The sequence below is a fragment of the Protomyctophum parallelum genome (assembly GCF_964188405.1).
Source record: "Protomyctophum parallelum genome assembly, chromosome: 1".
Classification (NCBI taxonomy): Eukaryota; Metazoa; Chordata; class Actinopteri; order Myctophiformes; family Myctophidae; genus Protomyctophum; species Protomyctophum parallelum.
The window spans coordinates 97,391,416-97,415,635 of record NC_139697.1 but is presented as its reverse complement, the minus strand read 5'-3'; the positions used below and the strand labels follow the sequence as shown (position 1 = coordinate 97,415,635).

Sequence of the window (24,220 nt, the reverse complement as noted above, 5' to 3'; positions counted from 1 at the left end):
GATGCTGACACCAAAATGGGTGCCCGGTCAGAATGCGTTAATGTCTGCCTCCTCCCTCACCCTGAAGGTCCTCCCAGCCCGTCTGTCCACCATGGGGCTCAAGAGCCTTCAGCCGCTCGATCTGCCCCTCACCTCTGGAACATCAGAAACATGGACTCTATCACCCATATTTCAAACTCACCTCAAAACCCACCTGTTTAGGCAGGCCTATATATGACTCTGTGTGACCTCTGTGTCTTCTGCTGCAAGCTGTGCCCTAGTTTTTGTTCTGCTTTAACTGTGATCTTGTAGTGTTTTTAGCCTGTTGTACGGCGACCTTGAGTGCCCTGAAAGGCGCCTTATGAATAAAATGTATTATTATTAATAATATTCTTATGGTCGTCGATGTGTTCCAGGTGAACAGCGTGTGCCTGGAGGACGTGATGCACGAGGACGCCGTTGGCGCTCTGAAGAACACGGCCGAGGTGGTGTACCTCCGCGTGGCCAAGCCCAACAGCCTGTACCTGAACAGCTACAACCCCCCCGACCTCACCAACAGTACGTACAGTATGCCACTACACTGTACCCATAGGAGGCCTTAAGTATGTTTCACCAGTTTCAATTGAAACAGGCCTCCACCCTCAGGCGGCCTCAACAAAATAATGATGTCATAGGTATGTGGGGGCCTCATATTTGGTCTTGAAACGGGCCTCCAGATTCCTAAGGCCGCCCCTGAGAACACACAAGAACACCAAGCTGGCCATAGGGGGCGCTAGCTCCCCTCAAAGAGCCAGAATGCAAAATGCTCGTCATTCAGCCTCACTTTGAGTTTGCTCAGTGGACTGTCTCTCACACGGCGATATGGAGAAAAATATCACACCCGCGTGACGTGACAGTTATCACCATACATCACATTCCGTGCTCAGCCTGTCAGCTTGAGCACATTCCGCGCATGCGCGAAGCCGCGAACACACACACACACACACACACACACACAGCCTCAAAATACAACACAGCTCAGTGTTAGGGAACGCTGTAGCAATTTACTATTTATGCATTTAGCAGACGCTCTTAATCCAGAGTGATTTACATTAAGCAAGAACAAAAAAGCATGGGAATACATCACATAAAAAGCATTTATCATGAAACATGCGTAAGCTAAGAACGTAACAGTGGAATATCTATATAATGAAACTATATTATAAACTATACATATATACTATGCTATACGTGTGGAAGACCCATAGATCCATAGACCCATAGATTCATAGATCAATAGACCCCAAGGTAGCCGTAATGAAGTAATAAATATAGCAATATAGTTCAAAGGTTGCACTAATTGGCGTCGTTAAGGCGTGCATGGCAACAGTTTGTGTCTCATGTGATTTCACACCAGAAGATATAAGATGATGCACCGTGTTGGAAATGACTGTAGAGTAGACGTCGACAGACAGACTGAGACAGACAGACAGACAGAGCGACCGACCGACCGACCGACCGACAGACAGACAGAGCGACCGACCGACCGACCGACAGACCGACAGACCGACAGACAGACAGACAGACAGACAGACAGACACACAGACAGACAGACAGACAGACAGACAGACAGACAGACAGAGTGATGTTGTCTTGGACCGTTTCCAAAGCAGGAGGACCAAAGCGAGCCCATCATCCTGCTGTAGCTGTGAGGAACAAACTGTATTCCTTTGGAGGCTACTGTGATGGATGGACCTTCAACATCATGGAACAGATGGATGTCCATGTCTTCAACACAGTGTCTTTATTTTGGAAGAAGTTACCTCCAGTGGAACCTGGAAGAGGGGACGGTCACCTTGAGGTTCCATCCACGCGCTACGGCCACACAGCTGTGTTGGTTGAAGATACAGTCTACATCTGGGGAGGCCAACCTTACTGCAATGTGCTTTATGCATTTGATGTTGACTCCCACAGATGGTTCCAACCCAGGGTTTCTGGGACTGTTCCAGAGGAGAGGTGCTACCACTCAGCATGTGTGTTGGAGAAGGTCATGTTTATCCATGGAGGACACATCAAGCTGACTGGATTTACTAATGACATGTACAAGCTGGACACCAGCACAATGGTCTGGACTTTAATTAATACCAGAGGAACTCCTCCTCCTGCTTCGTCAGGTCACTCTGCTACCATCATTGGTACCAAGATGTTTGTATTCGGGGGCTGTGGAGGTCCGTACTACAACACCATCAGAGTTTTTGACACAGAGACCAACGACTGGCTGAACACACCTTCTGCACAACTTCTACCAGCAGTACGCTGGTGTCATTCAGCCTACAATGGAGAGCTGTACATATTTGGTGGCTGGAACGGTAACGAGGCCTTCTATGATCTGTGGAAATTCAGTCCAGAGACCTTCTCCTGGAAGAAGGTTGAGCCCAAGGGGAAAGGACCATGTCCAATGTATGGTATGTGCTGTTGCATTGTGGGAGATCATATCATCCTCTTTGGAGGAAGAAAAGGAGATTACACTATCTCTGATGAGCTGTTCATCTTAGACTTCAGTCCTTGTCTTAAGACGTTATGTAAGCTAGAAGTTATTCAGTACGCTCTGGACCAATCAGAACTCCCACACGACATCAGATGGGAACTGGCAGCCATGGCAACCAACGACAACAGACGACAACAACAACAACCGAGACCACATTCCAGACGAAGGAACAGCAGAAAGATCAAGAAATGATGGATCAACATCTCATCCCACCTGATGGTGAGCCACCTCTCAGCATCACTTACTGAGATTCAAATCTCAGGAGACTCCTTCTCTCCAGACAGGCTCTCTAACCATTCAGCTAGGCATCAAACAATGACAATTGTTCCGTCCAACACAATGCGGTGGAAACACAAACCTGTGTCTGTATGTTCCAAACTGAACACGGTGGAACTCTCTTTATTATGTATTTATTTCTATGATCTTTTTTTATTTAAAGGACCAAGCAGTCCTGAAAGGACTTGGTCCTTTATTGTTATTGTTAGTTGTGTTTTTCCTTCTCCTTTTGCAAAAAAAAAAGATAATTGCGAAACTCTGCCTACATAAAAAAACAAAAATCTTAAAGACTATCTGGTACACAGCAAGCTAAAAGGAATCAACACACCAGCACGCCAGAGACCAGAATACTTCAAACCCAAACAAATAGTTAAAAATAGAACTACAAAACGCATGTTGGAGATTAAACAACAGATAACAGCCAGCAACTGTGTTTATTTAATCACATGTGAAAAATGTGGCTTACAATATGTCGGAGAAACAAGTAAAACAATAGCTACAAGGCTGAGACAACACAAATACAATATTAACAATGCAACTAAAAGGATTGTTCAACATTACATGGCACATGGCATTGAAGCTCTAAACGTATCTGGACTTCAACACAATCCCAACTGGACAGTAGGACAAAGACGTTTTAATGGAAAACAGTGGATTAAGAATCTCAACACGGATTTTCCTGGAGGTTTAAACATGCCAAAATATTTGACAAGTTGTTTTGATGTTGTACCAAAACTCCACAGCCATATACATGCTAAACACAGCCAACAATCAACGGAAATCAGACTTTGAATATAGGGGACAAATTAGCACATTCCACACCAAGCCAACCTGGGACACGAAGCAAGAGTGTACAGTGCACTGAAGTCCCCTCAGTCAACCGCCACCACTCTTGGCCCTCTCTCTCTCTCTCTCGCTCACTCACTGCCTTGCTCTCTCCCACAATGTTAATGTTAAGTTAGTAAAGTTACACCTATTGTATGTAAATAACATGGTAAAATGTGCAGCATTGGGAGGTAAAGGGGAGACACTTTAATTGTGAAGGGATGAAAGGATGAGGAAAGGTGTTGTTGTTGCTAATTGTGGAGAGTAATGGCTGCGTGTGATATTGAACAGTCAAACTATTCGTATCAACATACGGCTGTATCAACAAAACAATGATGTCATAGGTATATGGGGGCCTCATATTTGGTCTTGAAACGGGCCTCCAGATTCCTAAGGCCGCCCCTGACTGTACCTACCATACCACTACTACCATACCACTACTACCTGTACCTGAACAGCTACAACCCCCCTGACCTCACCAACAGTATGTATTAACTGACCACTACAACCCCCCTGACCTCACCAACAGTATGTACTAACTGACCACTACAACCCCCCTGACCTCACCAACAGTATGTATTAACTGACCACTACAACCCCCCTGACCTCACCAACAGTATGTATTAACTGACCACTACAACCCCCCTGACCTCACCAACAGTATGTATTAACTGACCACTACAACCCCCTGACCTCACCAACAGTATGTACTAACTGACCACTACAACCCCCCTGACCTCACCAACAGTATGTACTAACTGACCACTACAACCCCCCTGACCTCACCAACAGTATGTATTAACTGACCACTACAACCCCCCTGACCTCACCAACAGTATGTATTAACTGACCACTACAACCCCCCTGACCTCACCAACAGTATGTATTAACTGACCACTACAACCCCCTGACCTCACCAACAGTATGTATTAACTGACCACTACAACCCCCTGACCTCACCAACAGTATGTACTAACTGACCACTACAACCCTGACCTCACCAACAGTATGTATTAACTGACCACTACAACCCTGACCTCACCAACAGTATGTATTAACTGACCACTACAACCCCCCTGACCTCACCAACAGTATGTACTAACTGACCACTACAACCCCCCCGACCTTACCAACAGTATGTATTAACTGACCACTACAACCCCCCTGACCTCACCAACAGTATGTATTAACTGACCACTACAACCCCCCTGACCTCACCAACAGTATGTATTAACTGACCACTATAACCCCCCTGACCTCACCAACAGTATGTATTAACTGACCACTACAACCCTGACCTCACCAACAGTATGTATTAAATGACCACTACAACCCCCCTGACCTCACCAACAGTATGTACTAACTGACCACTACAACCCCCCTGACCTCACCAACAGTATGTATTAACTGACCACTACAACCCCCCTGACCTCACCAACAGTATGTATTAACTGACCACTACAACCCCCCTGACCTCACCAACAGTATGTATTAACTGACCACTACAACCCCCCTGACCTCACCAACAGTATGTATTAACTGACCACTACAACCCCCCTGACCTCACCAACAGTATGTATTAACTGACCACTACAACCCCCCTGACCTCACCAACAGTATGTACTAACTGACCACTACAACCATGACCTCACCAACAGTATGTATTAACTGACCACTACAACCCTGACCTCACCAACATTATGTACTAACTGACCACTACAACCCCCCTGACCTCACCAACAGTATGTATTAACTGACCACTACAACCCCCCTGACCTCACTAACAGTATGTATTAACTGACCACTACAACCCCCTGACCTCACCAACAGTATGTACTAACTGACCACTACAACCCTGACCTCACCAACAGTATGTATTAACTGACCACTACAACCCCCCTGACCTCACCAACAGTATGTATTAACTGACCACTACAACCCCCCTGACCTCACCAACAGTATGTACTAACTGACCACTACAACCATGACCTCACCAACAGTATGTATTAACTGACCACTACAACCCTGACCTCACCAACATTATGTACTAACTGACCACTACAACCCCCCTGACCTCACCAACAGTATGTATTAACTGACCACTACAACCCCCCTGACCTCACTAACAGTATGTATTAACTGACCACTACAACCCCCCTGACCTCACCAACAGTATGTATTAACTGACCACTACAACCCCCCTGACCTCACCAACAGTATGTATTAACTGACCACTACAACCCCCCTGACCTCACCAACAGTATGTATTAACTGACCACTACAACCCCCCTGACCTCACCAACAGTATGTATTAACTGACCACTACAACCCCCCTGACCTCACCAACAGTATGTATTAACTGACCACTACAACCCTGACCTCACCAACAGTATGTATTAACTGACCACTACAACCCCCTGACCTCACCAACAGTATGTACTAACTGACCACTACAACCCCCCTGACCTCACCAACAGTATGTATTAACTGACCACTACAACCCCCTGACCTCACCAACAGTATGTATTAACTGACCACTACAACCCCCTGACCTCACCAACAGTATGTACTAACTGACCACTACAACCCCCCTGACCTCACCAACAGTACGTATTAACCAGTGTTGTTTTCGTCGACTAAAACTAAGACGAAAAATGTTCGTCGACTACCTTTTTTCACTGACTAAAACTAAATAAAAACAAATCTATGGTGACTAAAACTAAGACTAAATATACTGACAATTTCGTCAACAAATAAAAACTAGACTGAAATGTTAGGAAGGGACTAGTGGACAAGAGATCCAGTTTTATGCTGGGTTGCATGCTGAAAATAGCAGATATACAATCTCACAACGCGTCGCAGCGCGACGCGTTGTGAGATTGTATATCTGCTATTTTCAGCATGCAACCAAAGTGTAAAATATGTCATTACAACGACATCAAGGCCTGTCAAAAAACATTTTAGTCGACTAAATCAACTGTAGATTTAGTCGACTAAAATCGTATGACATTTAGTCGACTAAAACTAGACTAAACACTAGAACATTCCAGGTGACTAAAATGTGACTAAAACTAAGTGAAAACTATGCAAGAAACTATGACTAAAACTAAAATAGAAATTTGCTGCCAAAAACAACACTGGTATTAACTAACCACTACAACCCTGACCTCACCAACAGTATGTATTAACTGACCACTACAACCCCCCTGACCTCACCAACAGTATGTATTAACTGACCACTACAACCCCCCTGACCTCACCAACAGTATGTATTAACTGACCACTACAACCCCCCTGACCTCACCAACAGTATGTATTAACTGACCACTACAACCCCCCTGACCTCACCAACAGTATGTACTAACTGACCACTACAACCCTGACCTCACCAACAGTATGTATTAACTGACCACTACAACCCCCCTGACCTCACCAACAGTATGTATTAACTGACCACTACAACCCCCCTGACCTCACCAACAGTATGTATTAACTGACCACTACGAGCCCCCTGACCTCACCAACAGTATGTACTAACTGACCACTACAACCCCCCTGACCTCACCAACAGTATGTATTAACTGACCACTACAACCCTGACCTCACCAACAGTATGTATTAACTGACCACTATAACCCCCCTGACCTCACCAACAGTATGTATTAACTGACCACTACAACCCTGACCTCACCAACAGTATGTATTAACTGACCACTACAACCCCCCTGACCTCACCAACAGTATGTATTAACTGACCACTACAACCCTGACCTCACCAACAGTATGTATTAACTGACCACTACAACCCCCCTGACCTCACCAACAGTATGTATTAACTGACCACTACAACCCTGACCTCACCAACAGTATGTATTAACTGACCACTACAACCCTGACCTCACCAACAGTATGTATTAACTGACCACTACAACCCTGACCTCACCAACAGTATGTATTAACTGACCACTACAACCCTGACCTCACCAACAGTATGTATTAACTGACCACTATAACCCCCCTGACCTCACCAACAGTATGTATTAACTGACCACTACAACCCTGACCTCACCAACAGTATGTATTAACTGACCACTACAACCCCCCTGACCTCACCAACAGTATGTATTAACTGACCACTACAACCCTGACCTCACCAACAGTATGTATTAACTGACCACTACAACCCCCCTGACCTCACCAACAGTATGTATTAACTGACCACTACAACCCTGACCTCACCAACAGTATGTATTAACTGACCACTATAACCCCCCTGACCTCACCAACAGTATGTATTAACTGACCACTACAACCCTGACCTCACCAACAGTATGTATTAACTGACCACTACAACCCCCCTGACCTCACCAACAGTATGTATTAACTGACCACTACAACCCTGACCTCACCAACAGTATGTATTAACTGACCACTACAACCCTGACCTCACCAACAGTATGTATTAACTGACCACTACAACCCCCCTGACCTCACCAACAGTATGTATTAACTGACCACTACAACCCTGACCTCACCAACAGTATGTATTAACTGACCACTACAACCCCCCTGACCTCACCAACAGTATGTATTAACTGACCACTACAACCCTGACCTCACCAACAGTATGTATTAACTGACCACTACAACCCCCCTGACCTCACCAACAGTATGTATTAACTGACCACTACAACCCCCCTGACCTCACCAACAGTATGTATTAACTGACCACTACAACCCTGACCTCACCAACAGTATGTATTAACTGACCACTACAACCCCCTGACCTCACCAACAGTATGTACTAACTGACCACTACAACCCCCCTGACCTCACCAACAGTATGTATTAACTGACCACTACAACCCCCCTGACCTCACCAACAGTATGTATTAACTGACCACTACAACCCCCTGACCTCACCAACAGTATGTACTAACTGACCACTACAACCCCCCTGACCTCACCAACAGTACGTATTAACCAGTGTTGTTTTCGTCGACTAAAACTAAGACGAAAAATGTTCGTCGACTACCTTTTTTCACTGACTAAAACTAAATAAAAACAAATCTATGGTGACTAAAACTAAGACTAAATATACTGACAATTTCGTCAACAAATAAAAACTAGACTGAAATGTTAGGAAGGGACTAGTGGACAAGAGATCCAGTTTTATGCTGGGTTGCATGCTGAAAATAGCAGATATACAATCTCACAACGCGTCGCAGCGCGACGCGTTGTGAGATTGTATATCTGCTATTTTCAGCATGCAACCAAAGTGTAAAATATGTCATTACAACGACATCAAGGCCTGTCAAAAAACATTTTAGTCGACTAAATCAACTGTAGATTTAGTCGACTAAAATCGTATGACATTTAGTCGACTAAAACTAGACTAAACACTAGAACATTCCAGGTGACTAAAATGTGACTAAAACTAAGTGAAAACTATGCAAGAAACTATGACTAAAACTAAAATAGAAATTTGCTGCCAAAAACAACACTGGTATTAACTAACCACTACAACCCTGACCTCACCAACAGTATGTATTAACTGACCACTACAACCCCCCTGACCTCACCAACAGTATGTATTAACTGACCACTACAACCCCCCTGACCTCACCAACAGTATGTATTAACTGACCACTACAACCCCCCTGACCTCACCAACAGTATGTATTAACTGACCACTACAACCCCCCTGACCTCACCAACAGTATGTATTAACTGACCACTACAACCCCCCTGACCTCACCAACAGTATGTATTAACTTACCACTACAACCCCCCTGACCTCACCAACAGTATGTATTAACTGACCACTACAACCCCCCTGACCTCACCAACAGTATGTATTAACTTACCACTACAACCCCCCTGACCTCACCAACAGTATGTATTAACTGACCACTACAACCCTGACCTCACCAACAGTATGTATTAACTGACCACTACAACCCCCCCTGACCTCACCAACAGTATGTATTAACTGACCACTACAACCCCCCTGACCTCACCAACAGTATGTATTAACTGACCACTAAACCCCCCTGACCTCACCAACAGTATGTATTAACTGACCACTAAACCCCCCTGACCTCACCAACAGTATGTATTAACTGACCACTACAACCCCCCCTGACCTCACCAACAGTATGTATTAACTGACCACTACAACCCTGACCTCACCAACAGTATGTATTAACTGACCACTACAACCCCCTGACCTCACCAACAGTATGTATTAACTGACCACTACAACCCTGACCTCACCAACAGTATGTATGTATTAACAACACGACCGCTCAGGACTGCAACAGGTTGCAGAGGACCATTAAAACAGCAGCTCAAATCATCGGCAGCACATAATTACCCAGTCTCCACAACATTATACACCACTCGTTTGAAGACACCAGCCATCCCGCAAATACCCTGTTCAAACCACTCCCTTCCAAAAAACGCTACCAGAGCATCAAATCTCGAACCACCCGTCTCAGTAACAGTTTCTACCCCCCCCAGGCAGTCAGGCTGCTGAACAGCTGACCTTGAACTGTATTGCACTGTTTTGTCACTTCACTTGCACTTTTTTTCTGTCTTTTTCTTGCACCAGACTCTAGAGTCTAGACTGAGAGTGCTCTGAGCAAAATAATTTTCATTGTATTAATACTCTGTATCTATACACATGACATTGATAAATAAACCTGAACCTGACCACTACGCCCCTGACCTCAGCAACAGCCAATAGAAACATCCGTGATATACACACTATATAGCTCATTCTGACGCGGCAATCCTATAGTATTAGACACTCAGTCCTGAAGGTGGCGGTAATGTCACCATTATGCCGATTTTGACCCAATAGAGCGACTCTGGCGAGATCACTTCCGGTTTTAACGATCCTAAACATCCGGTAATAGTTTGACCCTGTGTCGCACTATGAGATGTCTGGGATGCTAAGCTATCATCATATTTTTCATAACTAAGTCAAATTAAAGATGTGGTGAAATAAAAATTAAAAATGTGTGTATTCTGATGTCAAAAGCCAAATTTGTAATTCTTCCTAAAAACGCCAAACGTACTGCATGATGACATACTGTAGGCCCTCATACATATATATGAATCTTTATTTAATTCACCTGCGAGATTCCAGTAGCTCACGTACCTCCAATCTCACCCGATTGTAATTAGGGCCATTCTTTATCCAACTCAAGATTACTTAAAACTAATGCTGTCAAAGTTAACGCGTTATTAATGCATTAACGCAACACCTTATTAACGGCACTCATTTTTTTATCGCATTAACGCAAAAAAAGAAAATCACAGCGATTGGCAGGCGGGATGTTGAGGAATATTGGTTCCTGCAATGCACTCCCTTCCCAGACCCCTTGTTAGCCTGTTAGGATGTTTTAAGTGGAGTTACAGGCAGCCTTCCATTTACATTTCACAAAGGTTTTGCTCGTGTCATACGCTCCAGTCCAAAAAGAAACCTGTGAAACCTGTCATCCATCCAGAGCAAAAGCAAAACCCCCGCTGTTAATGTTGCATCGCATTGTAAACAGCTGTGCCTCGTTATAGCCACACACGTTTCTAACTTCAGTTGTGTGGTACTTTTAAATGGATTTAACTGTAACAGAAAGTTTTATCCAGACAAGTATCCACAGTCGGACAGTCCCATCTCCCAGTCACGGAGCTGGGACTGACACACAGAGAGACGAGTCAAGAGCAGCACAGACCAGCTAGCAGTAGCTGCTAGAAGCCAGAGGTGTTGCCAGTATAACTCTATGGCAGAAACAACTTAAACAAGCAACCTAGGTCTATACAAAATAAGCCAAAAAGAAGCAACACTGGTCATTTCTGTCCAGTGTTGCCACATCTGCTGTTTATAAGCGATTTTGGGATTATTTTTGTAGATTGAAAAAATATTGGGGGTCCTTTGCTCTTGGCATGAAAATGTTTGAGAACCACTGCTCTAAAACAATATTAGACAAAGTTTGAGCCACAAACACATTAATCTCTCTCTTCTCCTTTTGTATAAATTAAATAGGCCTATTAATGATTCTGCTTATAGAGAAGATGCCCATGTTAGTTTGTTTTATGGAAACAGTTTGTGTTGAATGTGCCAATTGCACAGAATTATTCAAAAGAGAGAAAATGGGCAAGCCATAAAATAATGCACATTGCACTTGTCTTTTCATACGACATTTTGCCATTTTCATAATGTGGCCCACATGTTCAGCTATTTGAGTATCCCTGGTTTACTGTGTCAGAAAAGGACCAGATCAAAAAACCAGATCGGAGCATCTCTACAATACACCGTTTTCTTTCAGTTCATCATTGAATTTAAAGCAAAAAAGGTTTTGCGATTAATTGCGATTAATCGCGCGATTAACTACACAAATCATGGGATTAATCGTGATTAAAAGTTTTAATCGCCTGACAGCACTACTTAAAACCTAAACAGTACATTAAAAGGTGTGTCTGAAAACATTTGAGGTGATAAATATGCAATGCACTACTGTACATAAACGTGAGCTCTCCATCGACAGGTGCGCCAATTACAGAGAACAGGGCTTATTTATGACCTACTGTAGTCTTACAGAGGCCTGTAGATTGTAGGATGAGTTCATCGACAGCTTTCTGAAAATGCCTCTGCATGAGTCCCTGCAACGAGAACCTCTTCTTGTTCCTGTCCAGCAGCCTGTCGAGCTCCTTGGTCAGTCTTTTCACCTCGCTCTTCAGCTCCTTGACTTCGGTGGTTTTCACTGTGATGTTGGTTTTGTAATTGACTATCGACTCTGCCTTTGCGGTTGATTCGTCCCTCAATTTTGAATTCTCTGCCTCGCATTTCTCCAACGTGACGTCCGCTTCCGCCAGCGCCTTTGTCTCGTTCTGCATCAGGGTCTTTGTATAGGTCAGCTCGTCGTCTAGATCTTCACCCCTGTTCTGTGCCGTGTAAAGCTTTTCTGTGATCGCCTTCTTTCCCTCAAACAGGTCCTCTCTCTCCTTCATCCAGCCCCTGTCTTGTGTTCCCATCTGGTTCCTGAAGTCCTCTACCATAGCGGACTTCTCAATTCCCCAAACCTGCTGCTCGGCGATCCATTCTGCCTCCGTGCTGTCCCGTTCATGCTGCAGCTTGTCTTTCTCCTCTGTAGCTTCCGTCAAGGCCTTTTGGTTGGAGCCCAGGGACATTTGCACACGTTGGAACTTGGCCCTCGTAGCTTTCAGCTTCTCCTCCACGTTCTTGATCTTCTGAGCTAGCGTGTTAAACTTCCGCGCCAGCTCTCGATATTCTCTAAACTGTTGCCGCCTCTCCTGGAGCAACTTGTCGTTCACTTCCATCTCATTCCTGACGTACTGGAACTCAGCGGCCAACTCCCTGAAGTGACCCTGGAAACCTAGCCTGAGGCGCTTCTGATCGCAACCCATGGAGGTTAGCATGTCCTGCAGGGCGTCTATGTTCTTGCGGACCTTCTCTTTCTCCTCCTCGGCCTCCGCGCCGACAAGCTCATTGCACGTCCTTTCCATGTCCTTGTGGTTTGAGACGAGCGACGCTTTCATTTTGGTGAAATCGTCCATTTCGGTGGCCAGCGTCTCCTTCATGGTTTCCATCTCTTGTTTCAGTTGGCTGTTCTTCAAGACGATCTGGTTGATCTGCTCCGCTGTCATTTGAGCGACCCTCAGCTCCTCAGACAAGGTCTGCTTCTCCGTCCTCAGCTCGTACAGCCAGGGTTTCCCCGTTCCAGAGGCTTCCTCCTGGAGCTGCTCCTCGCTCATACTCGGAGACTCACCCATGACGTATGGGGACGGTCCGCCCCACCGCCCGAACGTTGCCGGGTACTGTTCGACGCCTGCAGCTTGGTAAGCCAAGTCCCACTGCTCCTCGGTCCACTGCTCCTCAGTCGGACTCTCACCGTATGACGTCGGCGGCCTCTGGCCATCTTCCAAGATCTGCTCTTCTTCCCTGAGCTCGTCACTGTCCTCTTCATAGAGTACGAGGGGTGAGCTCTGTCCCCCGTTGAGACTCTGCCCGTAAATATTTCTGAAGTTCTGCGTGCGGTGCTTAAACAAATGTTTTGCGCGTGTGACCTGTCTGTGCTCTTTCACATTCGGTATGTTTCCCGTCTTCTGACGAACGAAGGTCAAATATGCTACCATCGTGAACTCAAACTAAAGGATGACTATTTGTTGTCCCTATTGGATAACAAATGAGGACCTAGAACTGTGAATATAAACGTATGATGCAGACATAACACTCATTCTTATATGGAGAGCTTGAGAGCTTATGGGCGTACTTAGTGACATCAACGCCTAAATTAGTACAACAGCACACCGATGGACGATGGAGGGTGTTTGTTTTTTCATCCATACTGTGGGTAGGCTGTTAGTTTGTATGGTCCGGTCACGCAACAGAAAGTCACTTTGTCAGCAGCTTCTCTTAAGGTCAACCTTTTAATCCTTTCACCACCATTTTAGCCACATTTTAGTCACCATTGCTGTATCTGTATATATGCTTTAATTCACTCCCACTGTCCCATTGGGACGAACAACTCTGCCCTTTGTACCTCCGAGCAGACTAAAGACATCAACTGATACCCTGTGTTGATGCCCATAAGGGTCCACAACTACTGTGGGAAAACAACAACAAACGACACCTGAGGGCGAGAAGCGACCTCACCCTAAATGGGCAGGCCCGTCTAGAATGGAGAGGTGGGCCTGTTGAGAACTCTAGTTTTCGACCAGCTGCCGGGCACGGCTGCAGTAATAACTTTGGGGCAGGCCCCGTCTATAGAGTTTGAAATTCGAATGGACAGGTATAAATAAGTCAAAAGGGAGACATCGAAGAGGAAGGATGGATGGGGAAGGATCAACATAATATGGAATGTCATAACAGGTTCTGACATATATCCATATATGGAGATCTAAGGGTTTGAGGTCAGATGTAGAGTTGCTGGCCAATATTGATGACATCAGGGTTTCTCCATATATGGGCCTTACTGCGACAGCAGATCACATTTACTATGACATCATGTTCTCCACATCTTCATCCCTGATGATGTCACGTGATGTCACGAGACCTGGGCATTTGGGGGGAGGGGGGGGGGGGGGTATAATAATAGCCTACAATATCTGGGTACACATCTGTGAGAACTCAATGGTTAGTTATAGAACGTAAACAACTAAATATGCAAGACAAGTACTTGTTTTTCTAGACACTATATATGATTTATTTAGGCTACTCATTTTGCAGCATACTAATGCCAATCAGCATGTAATGTTGCAAAACTGTTCATTAGAAAGCATGGATGAAATACAAAATATAAAATAAGTATAAATAATAATAATAATAATTATTATTAATGCAGTCTAACATAAAACATGAACATTGGTTGAAAAAAACCCAAAGTTGTCCTTTTACTTTCAAGGACCCCCAGGTTTTATAATTTATATGCATACTGTAGGTTTGACCCATTCTGACCGGGCACCCATTTTGGTGTCAGCATCATGTTATGCTTTAGCTATTGAAAAATAGCAGATCTACAAGCTCGTATCGCGCCACCGAGTGGCGCGATACGAGCTTGTAGGTCTGCTATTTTTGAAATATCGAAGAACGACTGTCATTTTTTAAATCTGATCTCAGGTCAGAATGAGTTTAATCAGACCAGTGTGTGTCCAGTGGAAACCTCGTATGAATCTGATCTCAGGTCAGAATGGGTTAATATTCCGTTTGACGTGATTCTCAGCTCTACAGTCTCCAGTCTATCGTGATATCTTGTGCGATGCCGTATCCGTATCGTGTAGCAGACATGTTGGAGACAGCGACAACAAAAAGACAACATGCAGCATCAACTGAAAACCCCGACTATAGCCTATAGACTTGGATCGTGTTACGTCGCGTACATAGAGCACCTGTTTTCTTTGGGGCCATAATCCACTTCTTTGGCAGGAGAAAAATGCTACATAAAAACCCCAGACATGGTTACATCATTCTGTGGTGTCTCAAATGTCACCGGTAATGTGTTTGTCTAAAGGTTAGTGTTTTGTCAGAGGACGGCTCAAACTACAGTAATGCATTCATTCACCATGCCAGCAATTGTTTTCTACTTATACGTATATACTATTGTATGCTACTGTAGGGCCCGTGTTCGGTTTCTTATGCCATGAACAAACATTGCCAAATGGTTTCCTTTTGTCCAGTGCTGGGAAGTAAACGAAGTACGTTGAACTCGGGTGCAATTTTGAGGTATTCGCTTTACTTGAGTTACCATTTCCACTATACTCTACTACTCCAATGCACCCTTATTCATGCTTTTTTGGCACACAGGTGGCGCACACAGGTGGCGCTGTCACTCTTTCTTTACAGGCTGTGTGTTTAAATGGTGCATTTTTCACAGCATTATCCCACTAACCAGAATCAGAACCCGGGCCGACGTGGACTCTGTTTGCTAGGATCGAGCTGACCAGTCCATGCAGCAACTCCACTTGCCTCCTCCACACTTCCCCAGACTATTCATAAGCACTCTGCTTATGAATGTCTTCACATACAGTTAATATAAAAGGCATTATTCAGGCACATTTAAGCCACCTCTTTTGCCCATTAGGACCACACTCTACACAACGTCAATCAAACAGCGACGCTCACCTTTACGGTAACATCATTGTACAGGCCACAGGTTTCTGCGTTACACCTTCTTTTTTTCCGTGGCGCCACACAGTGAAAACTAGAGGTTCTAGTTGCCATTATGGACAATCTACAGTACTACAGTGTTCAAAATGTAACCAAAGGGTCCATTTGGTTACATTCAGAGTTCAATTAACCCATTTTGCGCGGGAACCCCTTTTGGTGTTATAGCATTACGTTATGCTTTAGCTATTTAAAAATAGCAGATCTGGGGGCACGGTGGCACAGTTGGCCTTTCTGTGTGGAGTTTGCATGTTCTCCCCGTGTCCCCTAGGGTTGATACCCTCACAAAAACATGCCATAATCCTGGTCTCTAAAACTACCTCCCCCTGGCCAGCCGGGGCGCCTGATGGAGGGGAAAGGAACTGGTCGGAATAACGTGTCCCTCCCACGCGCTACGTCCGGCCCGGGGAAATTCCCCTCTGTCAGGTGAAAAGAAGCAGCTTGGACTCCTCATCTATAGAAGGAGGCATGAGGTCAGTCCGCTGCCCCCCCCCAGGTTGGCAGAGGAAGTGTAGCGCCCAGGATTACATTAGATAATTGGCACTGGGTGAAAAGAAAATTGGGTTACAAAATCGTGGGATAAAAATGTAGTTAAAAAAATAAAAAAATAGCAGATCTACAAGCTCATAGCGCGCCACCGAGTGGCGCGCTACGAGCTTGTAGGTCTGATATTTTTGAAGAATCGTGAAAAGTGACCGGAAAGTGTTTGAGAACGACTGACATAGAAAAACTGCTTTTTCAAGAAAACAGTCAGGATTTAGAAGACATTTTGCAGAATCGTTCCCAGGTCAAAATGTGTTAAAGGGAAACCGTTATCCGTGCATTTCCTGAGGAAAATGCAATCAATTCAATTAAATTAGCTTTATTGGCATGAATGTAATAGCTACAGTATTTATTGCCAAAGCATGAAGTTCAAACAAAAGAACCAAACAAAATAAAATAAATGAAAAAATATAACAGAAAACAAGCAAATAGAACATTAATTTTAACATTAATTTTCTCTCTCTGTGTGTTTTCTGTCCAGCGTATTCTCATATGGACACGGACATCAGCCATCCCAACTACCTGGGTTCAGATTACCCACAAGCCCTCACGCCCACCTCGCCCAGCCGCTTCTCGCCCGTACTGCACGGCATGATGGGAGACGAAGACCTGCCCAGGTGAGTGAGAGAGAGAGAGAGAGGCCCGTACTCAGGCCCGGCGCCAGGATGAAATGACAGAGGGGGCAATCGGGGGCAGGTATTGGACATGAAGACAATGCGCCACATTTGCATATCTATTCTATAGAGGGCAGAGGCGCACGATTTCGTTGGCTTCCTTCGGAAATGTACCATTGTTTTGTCTGTAACTATTTGATCTAAGGGGGCAAAGAGGTTGATTTAGGGGGGCAAAAAAACCCTTTCCCCCTCCCGGGCCTGCACGTACTGCACGGCATGATGGGAGACGAAGACCTGCCCAGGTGAGTGAGAGAGAGAGAGAGAGTGAGAGAGAAAGCCACACCCTTATACAGCTGCTATAATCCAGGGGTTCTCAACCTGTGGGTTTGGGGGAGGTCCCCAAATTATATAAAAAAAAAAGAAAAAACATGCAAGCTTATGGCTGGAAAATGGAAATGAAGAGTTTACATTATAGTACATGCATACACTTTCCTTAATGATTATATCTGGTTTTTAGTATTTATTTATGATATATTTTAATTTTCTCTATTATTAATTAACCCATTTTGGGCGGGCACCCATTTTGGTGTTAGCATCATGTCGTGCTTTAGCTATTGAAAAATAGCAGATCTACAAGCTCATATCGCGCCACCGAGTGGCGCGCTACGAGCTTGTAGGTCTGCTATTTTTTTTAAATCGAAGAACGACTGACATAGAAACATAGCTTTTTCAGAAAACTGTCAGGATGTAGAAGACATTTATAGAATCTGATCTCAGGTCAGAATGGGTTCATTAATTAATTGTTTTTGCAGTCAGTTTGGGGGTGGGGAGGGGGGCGGGGCGGGCGTCACGAGACATGGGGTCTCCCAGCCAAAAATGTTGAGAACCCCAGCATATTATGTGAAAAAAAATATTTTTGTTGGTATTCAGACAGCCAGCAAAATGGGTAAAACGCTCCCAAAAAATGTAGTCTCTAATCTCTATGTGACACATCTAGGGGCCCCAATCTGCATTCAAAGATGTTCCTAGAAGCTTTGTCATTGGTCGGGGGGAAAAATTGGTCGAAATGACTAACCAATCAGGAAGTAGACAGGCAAATCGACCAATGACAAAGCTAATAGGAAAATCTTTGAATGGTGCACATTACGCACACACACACACACACACACACACACACACAAACACATGCACACACATATAACTTCAAACATTTTAACCATGATAGATTCATCGAAAACACCCAACCTTTTTTCTGTTGAATGATATTATTGTCCTTTTTAATCACCGTTTTCATTTATCTTTTAATAATATACTTTTTGATGTTTTAGTCTCCTCTGGCCTCTTCCTGGAGGAGGTTCTTTTCCAAATTAATTAAACGAAAATTAATCTATCATGTTTAAATTTTTTTTACAAATGAGGTTATAAAACCTAAAAGAAAAAACGAAAAATAAACATGAATTAAAATTAACGTCATGAAAACCTTTTAACCTTATACGAGCCAGCTTAGTGAAAACATGCATGCCGAACAGTCGTTACAGATGAGACGAATGCCTTTTCCATTCAGTATGATGAGAAAACAAGACAACGATCTTCTCCTCCCATCCTGCGAGGAAGGACGTGCTGTGTCTCTTGGCATCACTTGAACTCTCTTCTCAACTGTCGAGGCTGTCTCGTCTCGTTAGTGGTTTTAAAGTAGCCTCTGACTGGACACATACTGACCGGACCGTTGATATTATGCAGCCAGGGAAAATACTGCATTATTTATGTGTTCATTTGACAGCCACGCAGCAGCATGAAATGACTCGTCTCAGCTCTACTGGGTCTCTTCTCCATTAGTGTCGTTCCTTAACATGTATTTAATAGTTCTACTGGGTCTCTTCTCCACTAGTGTCGCTCCTTAACATGTATTTAATAGTTCTACTGGGTCACTTCTCCACTAGTGTCTCCTTAACATGTATTTAATAGTTCTACTGGGTCTCTTCTCCACTAGTGTCTCCTTAACATGTATTTAATAGTTCTACTGGGTCACTTCTCCACTAGTGTCTCCTTAACATGTATTTAATAGTTCTACTGGGTCTCTTCTCCACTAGTGTCTCCTTAACATGTATTTAATAGTTCTACTGGGTCACTTCTCCACTAGTGTCCCTCCTTAACATGTATTTAACCCATTCTGACCTGAGATCAGATTCTAAAAATGTCTATTACATCCTGACAGTTTCATTATTAACCAATTCTGACCTGAGATCAGATTCTAAAAGTGTCTTCGATTAAAAAAAAATAGCAGACCTACAAGCTCGTATCGCGCCACTCGGTGGCGCGATATGAGCTTGTAGATCTGCTATTTTTCAATAGCTAAAGCACGACATGATGCCAACACCAAAATGGGTGCCCGGTCAGAATGGGTTAATAGTTCTACTGGGTCTCTTCTCCACTAGTGTCCCTCCTTAACATGTATTTAATAGTTCTACTGGGTCTCTTCTCCACTAGTGTCGCTCCTTAACATGTATTTAATAGTTCTACTGGGTCTCTTCTCCACTAGTGTCTCCTTAACATGTATTTAATAGTTCTACTGGGTCTCTTCTCCACTAGTGTCCCTCCTTAACATGTATTTAATAGTTCTACTGGGTCTCTTCTCCACTAGTGTCTCCTTAACATGTATTTAATAGTTCTACTGGGTCTCTTCTCCACTAGTGTCGTTCCTTAACATGTATTTAATAGTTCTACTGGGTCTCTTCTCCACTAGTGTCTCCTTAACATGTATTTAATAGTTCTACTGGGTCTCTTCTCCACTAGTGTCCCTCCTTAACATGTATTTAATAGTTCTACTGGGTCTCTTCTCCACTAGTGTCTCCTTAACATGTATTTAATAGTTCTACTGGGTCTCTTCTCCACTAGTGTCCCTCCTTAACATGTATTTAATAGTTCTACTGGGTCTCTTCTCCACTAGTGTCTCCTTAACATGTATTTAATAGTTCTACTGGGTCTCTTCTCCACTAGTGTCGCTCCTTAACATGTATTTAATAGTTCTACTGGGTCTCTTCTCCACTAGTGTCGCTCCTTAACATGTATTTAATAGTTCTACTGGGTCTCTTATCCCCCATTTTGACCTGAGATCAGATTCTAAAAATGTCTTCTACATCCTGACAGTTTTCTGAAAAAGCCATGTTTCTATGTCAGTCGTTCTTTGATAAAAAAATAAAAATAGCAGACCTACAAGCTCGTAGCGCGCCACTCGGTGGCGCGCTACGAGCTTGTAGATCTGCTATTTTTCAATAGCTAAAGCATAACACAATGCCATTTATTTGAATGATTACCTCATAAAGGTGAGAAACTCCCACAGCCCCAACACTAGAGGGAGCATAACTAATGATCTGGCGCCTGTACTCACATTTAGAACAAACATGGATGAATTGTGCATTTTCCACAGCACTGCCACTCAGGTGTGGAAGGGGGGCCGGGGGGCAGGGGCCTTCCCTCAAAACAAGCAAATCGCTGCAGGCTTACATTTAAAACAGGTCTGTCATTGTCAGTGGATCAAAAGGAGATTTCATTATTTGTATTTCCAGTGGCGTGCACAGACATTTAGGGCAGGTGCTCAAGTGGAAAAAAAGGGCACCTTGTGCAGCGCATTTTGGGGCGGGAACGCATTTTGGTGCTTTATAGCTATTGAAAAATAGCAGATCTACAAGCTCATAGAGCGCCACAGAGTGGCGCGCTACGAGCTTGTAGGTCTGCTATTTATTTATTTTTATCGAAGAACCACTGACACATAGAAAGTTTAGAAACATAGCTTTAGATTGTGGGGGCCTAAATAATATAGTAGAAGCGTTTTTTATCAAGATTTGATTAATGTCACAGCATGGTCCACACACTACAAATTAAGAAATAAAATAAAACCTTTTCTTTTTTTTTTTGCAAAATTGCCAAAAGGGCAGGGGGTGCTCTAGCACCCCCTAGTGTCTATCTGTGCACGCCACTGTGTATTTCGACCTGACCTGTATAGTTATCATGTTTTTGAGATATCTCGACTAATGTCTTTGTTGTGTTTGTGAATGAATGCATTAATTGGGACCCGAATTGGAAACAAGACCGCAAGGTCTTGTTTTCGGTGCTATATCCTTTTGGACCAATAATATGTGCTTTGACTGTACCATGTATTGTACTGTTTGCATTTTCTATTGTCTTGACAAAATAATCAATCAATCAATCAATTAATGGTGTGTCCCATACAGGGACCCTCGTAGGGTTCTGATCCACCGGGGGTCCACAGGCCTGGGTTTTAACCCCTGGGCTACAATTAACGGAAAAAACTGAATATTTCTAAATATACAAACCTCCCGTTCACGGAATTAACGGAATGTCAATCAATGTCAGTTATCGGGGGTTCAACGGAGCAAAAATTTATATTTTTTCGCTAATATCACTAATGTTGGATGTAATTTACCAAAAAACGGCCGAAATCCGCGTGATCGTGCGCTATCGTGCACGCGTGCCGTCTCTATGTGCGTCGCTGTAAAAAATGTGATATTTTGCAATGTTTTGGGGTTGATTTGAGGTTAATTTGACTTAGTTATGAAAAATATAGCATTAGCTTAGCAATCCGGACCAGCAAAGCTAGTGACTAGGGTCAAAATAGTACCGGATGTTGTTGATCGTTGAACCGGAAGTGACTTAGGAAGATTCGTCTATTTTGGCCAAAATCAGCATAATGGTGCGTTCCCGCCATCTGGTGGCAATTCGAGAGAATACACTAGCAATGAAAAAGAAAAAAAAAAAACATCTGTTCAAACCACCAGATCTTTCTATTAATGTTAAAACGATGAATTAAAAATATGACAATTTGTTACCCAAACAAAAAAATTGGGATTGGTAGTCCAAGGGTTAACATGGTGTTGTGTCCCATACAGGGACCCTCGCAGGGTTCTGATCCACCGGGGTTCCACGCCACGGGCCTGGGTTTTAACATCGTGTTGTGTCCCCTACAGGGACCCTCGCAGGGTTCTGATCCACCGGGGGTCCACGGGCCTGGGCTTTAACATGGTGTTGTGTCCCTCATACAGGGACCCTCGCAGGGTACTGATCCACCGGGGGTCCACGGGCCTGGGTTTTAACATCGTGTTGTGTCCCCTACAGGGACCCTCGCAGGGTTCTGATCTACCGGGGGTCCACGGGCCTGGGTTTTAACATGGTGTTGTGTCCCCTATACAGGGACCCTCGCAGGGTTCTGATCCACCGGGGGTCCACGGGCCTGGGTTTTAACATGGTGTTGTGTCCCCTATACAGGGACCCTCGTAGGGTACTGATCCACCGGGGGTCCACGGGCCTGGGTTTTAACATGGTGTTGTGTCCCCTATACAGGGACCCTCGTAGGGTTCTGATCCACCGGGGGTCCACGGGCCTGGGTTTTAACATGGTGTTGTGTCCCCTATACAGGGACCCTCGTAGGGTTCTGATCCACCGGGGGTCCACGGGCCTGGGTTTTAACATGGTGTTGTGTCCCCTATACAGGGACCCTCGTAGGGTTCTGATCCACCGGGGGTCCACGGGCCTGGGTTTTAACATGGTGTTGTGTCCCCTATACAGGGACCCTCGTAGGGTTCTGATCCACCGGGGGTCCACGGGCCTGGGTTTTAACATGGTGTTGTGTCCCCTATACAGGGACCCTCGTAGGGTTCTGATCCACCGGGGGTCCACGGGCCTGGGTTTTAACATGGTGTTGTGTCCCCATACAGGGACCCTCGTAGGGTACTGATCCACCGGGGGTCCACGGGCCTGGGTTTTAACATCGTGGGAGGAGAGGATGGCGAGGGCATCTTCATCTCCTTCATCCTGGCGGGGGGTCCGGCCGACCTCAGCGGAGAGCTGCACAAGGGGGACCAGATACTGAGCGTAAGAGAACAACAACACACCAGCTGCTTTCGTCTTTATTAACCCGTTCTGACCTGAGATCAGATTCTGAAAATGTCTTCTACATCCTGACAGTTTTCTGAAAAAGCCTATGTTTCTATGTCAGTCGTTCTTCGATTTTTCAAAAATAGCAGACCTACAAGCTCATAGCGCGCCACTCATAGCGCGCCACTCGGTGGCGCGCTATGAGCTTGTAGATCTGCTTGAAGTCAAGTGAAATGAACATGATTGTGCATTTATTGATGCGCACAATGTAAAAGTGCTCGGTTGATTTTCATTTAGTGTTAAATGTGGGACATTCACTCTTGAATTTACAGTAGGTTGAAGAAAGAGGAACAATTGCAGGCCTATAAAACAGCACAAATATACAGTGGCACAGCATGGATGTGCAAACAGTATGATTATGAATATGTGATCTCAATATCGATACAAAATAACGAGTGATAATAATAATAATAATGTTGGCAATAATCGTGTATGTAGTCTCAGCATTATGACTACAAGAAGAGTTCGCTATAGAAGCTAGGTTACTTGGATAAGAGAGGATACAAACGTTATAGCTTTCAGCACAACTCATTAATTCTGATGTCACTTTGACTTTGCTGTGCAGAGAGAGAGAGAGAGAGAGAGAGAGAGAGAGAGAGAGAGAGTTTCACTGTAATAAAGTCCTCTATAAAAAGTGGAGCAGCAGACTGCTCAGAAGAGATTAATCAGGGGTTGTACCAGCTGGTCACACCGTTCAAAGAACTCCAACAGGATTCCTGGTGGAATCTACAGGCGCCGCGTCGAGACACTGACCTTAACCCATTCTGACATGAGATCAGATTCATATGAGGTTTCCACTGGACACACACTGGTCTGATT

At 44.4% G+C, this 24,220-nt stretch overlaps 2 protein-coding genes across 2 annotated transcripts in view; both read left to right on the top strand.

Annotated features, from left to right (window-relative positions):
- Positions 1-24,220, top strand: part of LOC310855755 (disks large homolog 4-like) — a gene marked incomplete at both ends in the record, with an annotated part of 202,944 nt that overhangs the window by 154,072 nt on the left and 24,652 nt on the right. Inside the window, 3 exons of the mRNA XM_083760883.1 lie at positions 396-537; positions 17,317-17,452; positions 23,182-23,338. Coding sequence (XP_083617009.1) covers positions 396-537; positions 17,317-17,452; positions 23,182-23,338 — 435 coding nt within the window. The remainder of the gene's footprint in view (positions 1-395; positions 538-17,316; positions 17,453-23,181; positions 23,339-24,220) is intronic.
- Positions 1,604-2,698, top strand: LOC310870248 (kelch domain-containing protein 3-like; the record flags this gene model as incomplete). The annotated part of the gene is made up of 1 exon (XM_083781397.1): positions 1,604-2,698. The coding sequence occupies one exon, from the start codon at positions 1,604-1,606 to the stop codon at positions 2,696-2,698; it is 1,095 nt and encodes a 364-aa protein (XP_083637523.1).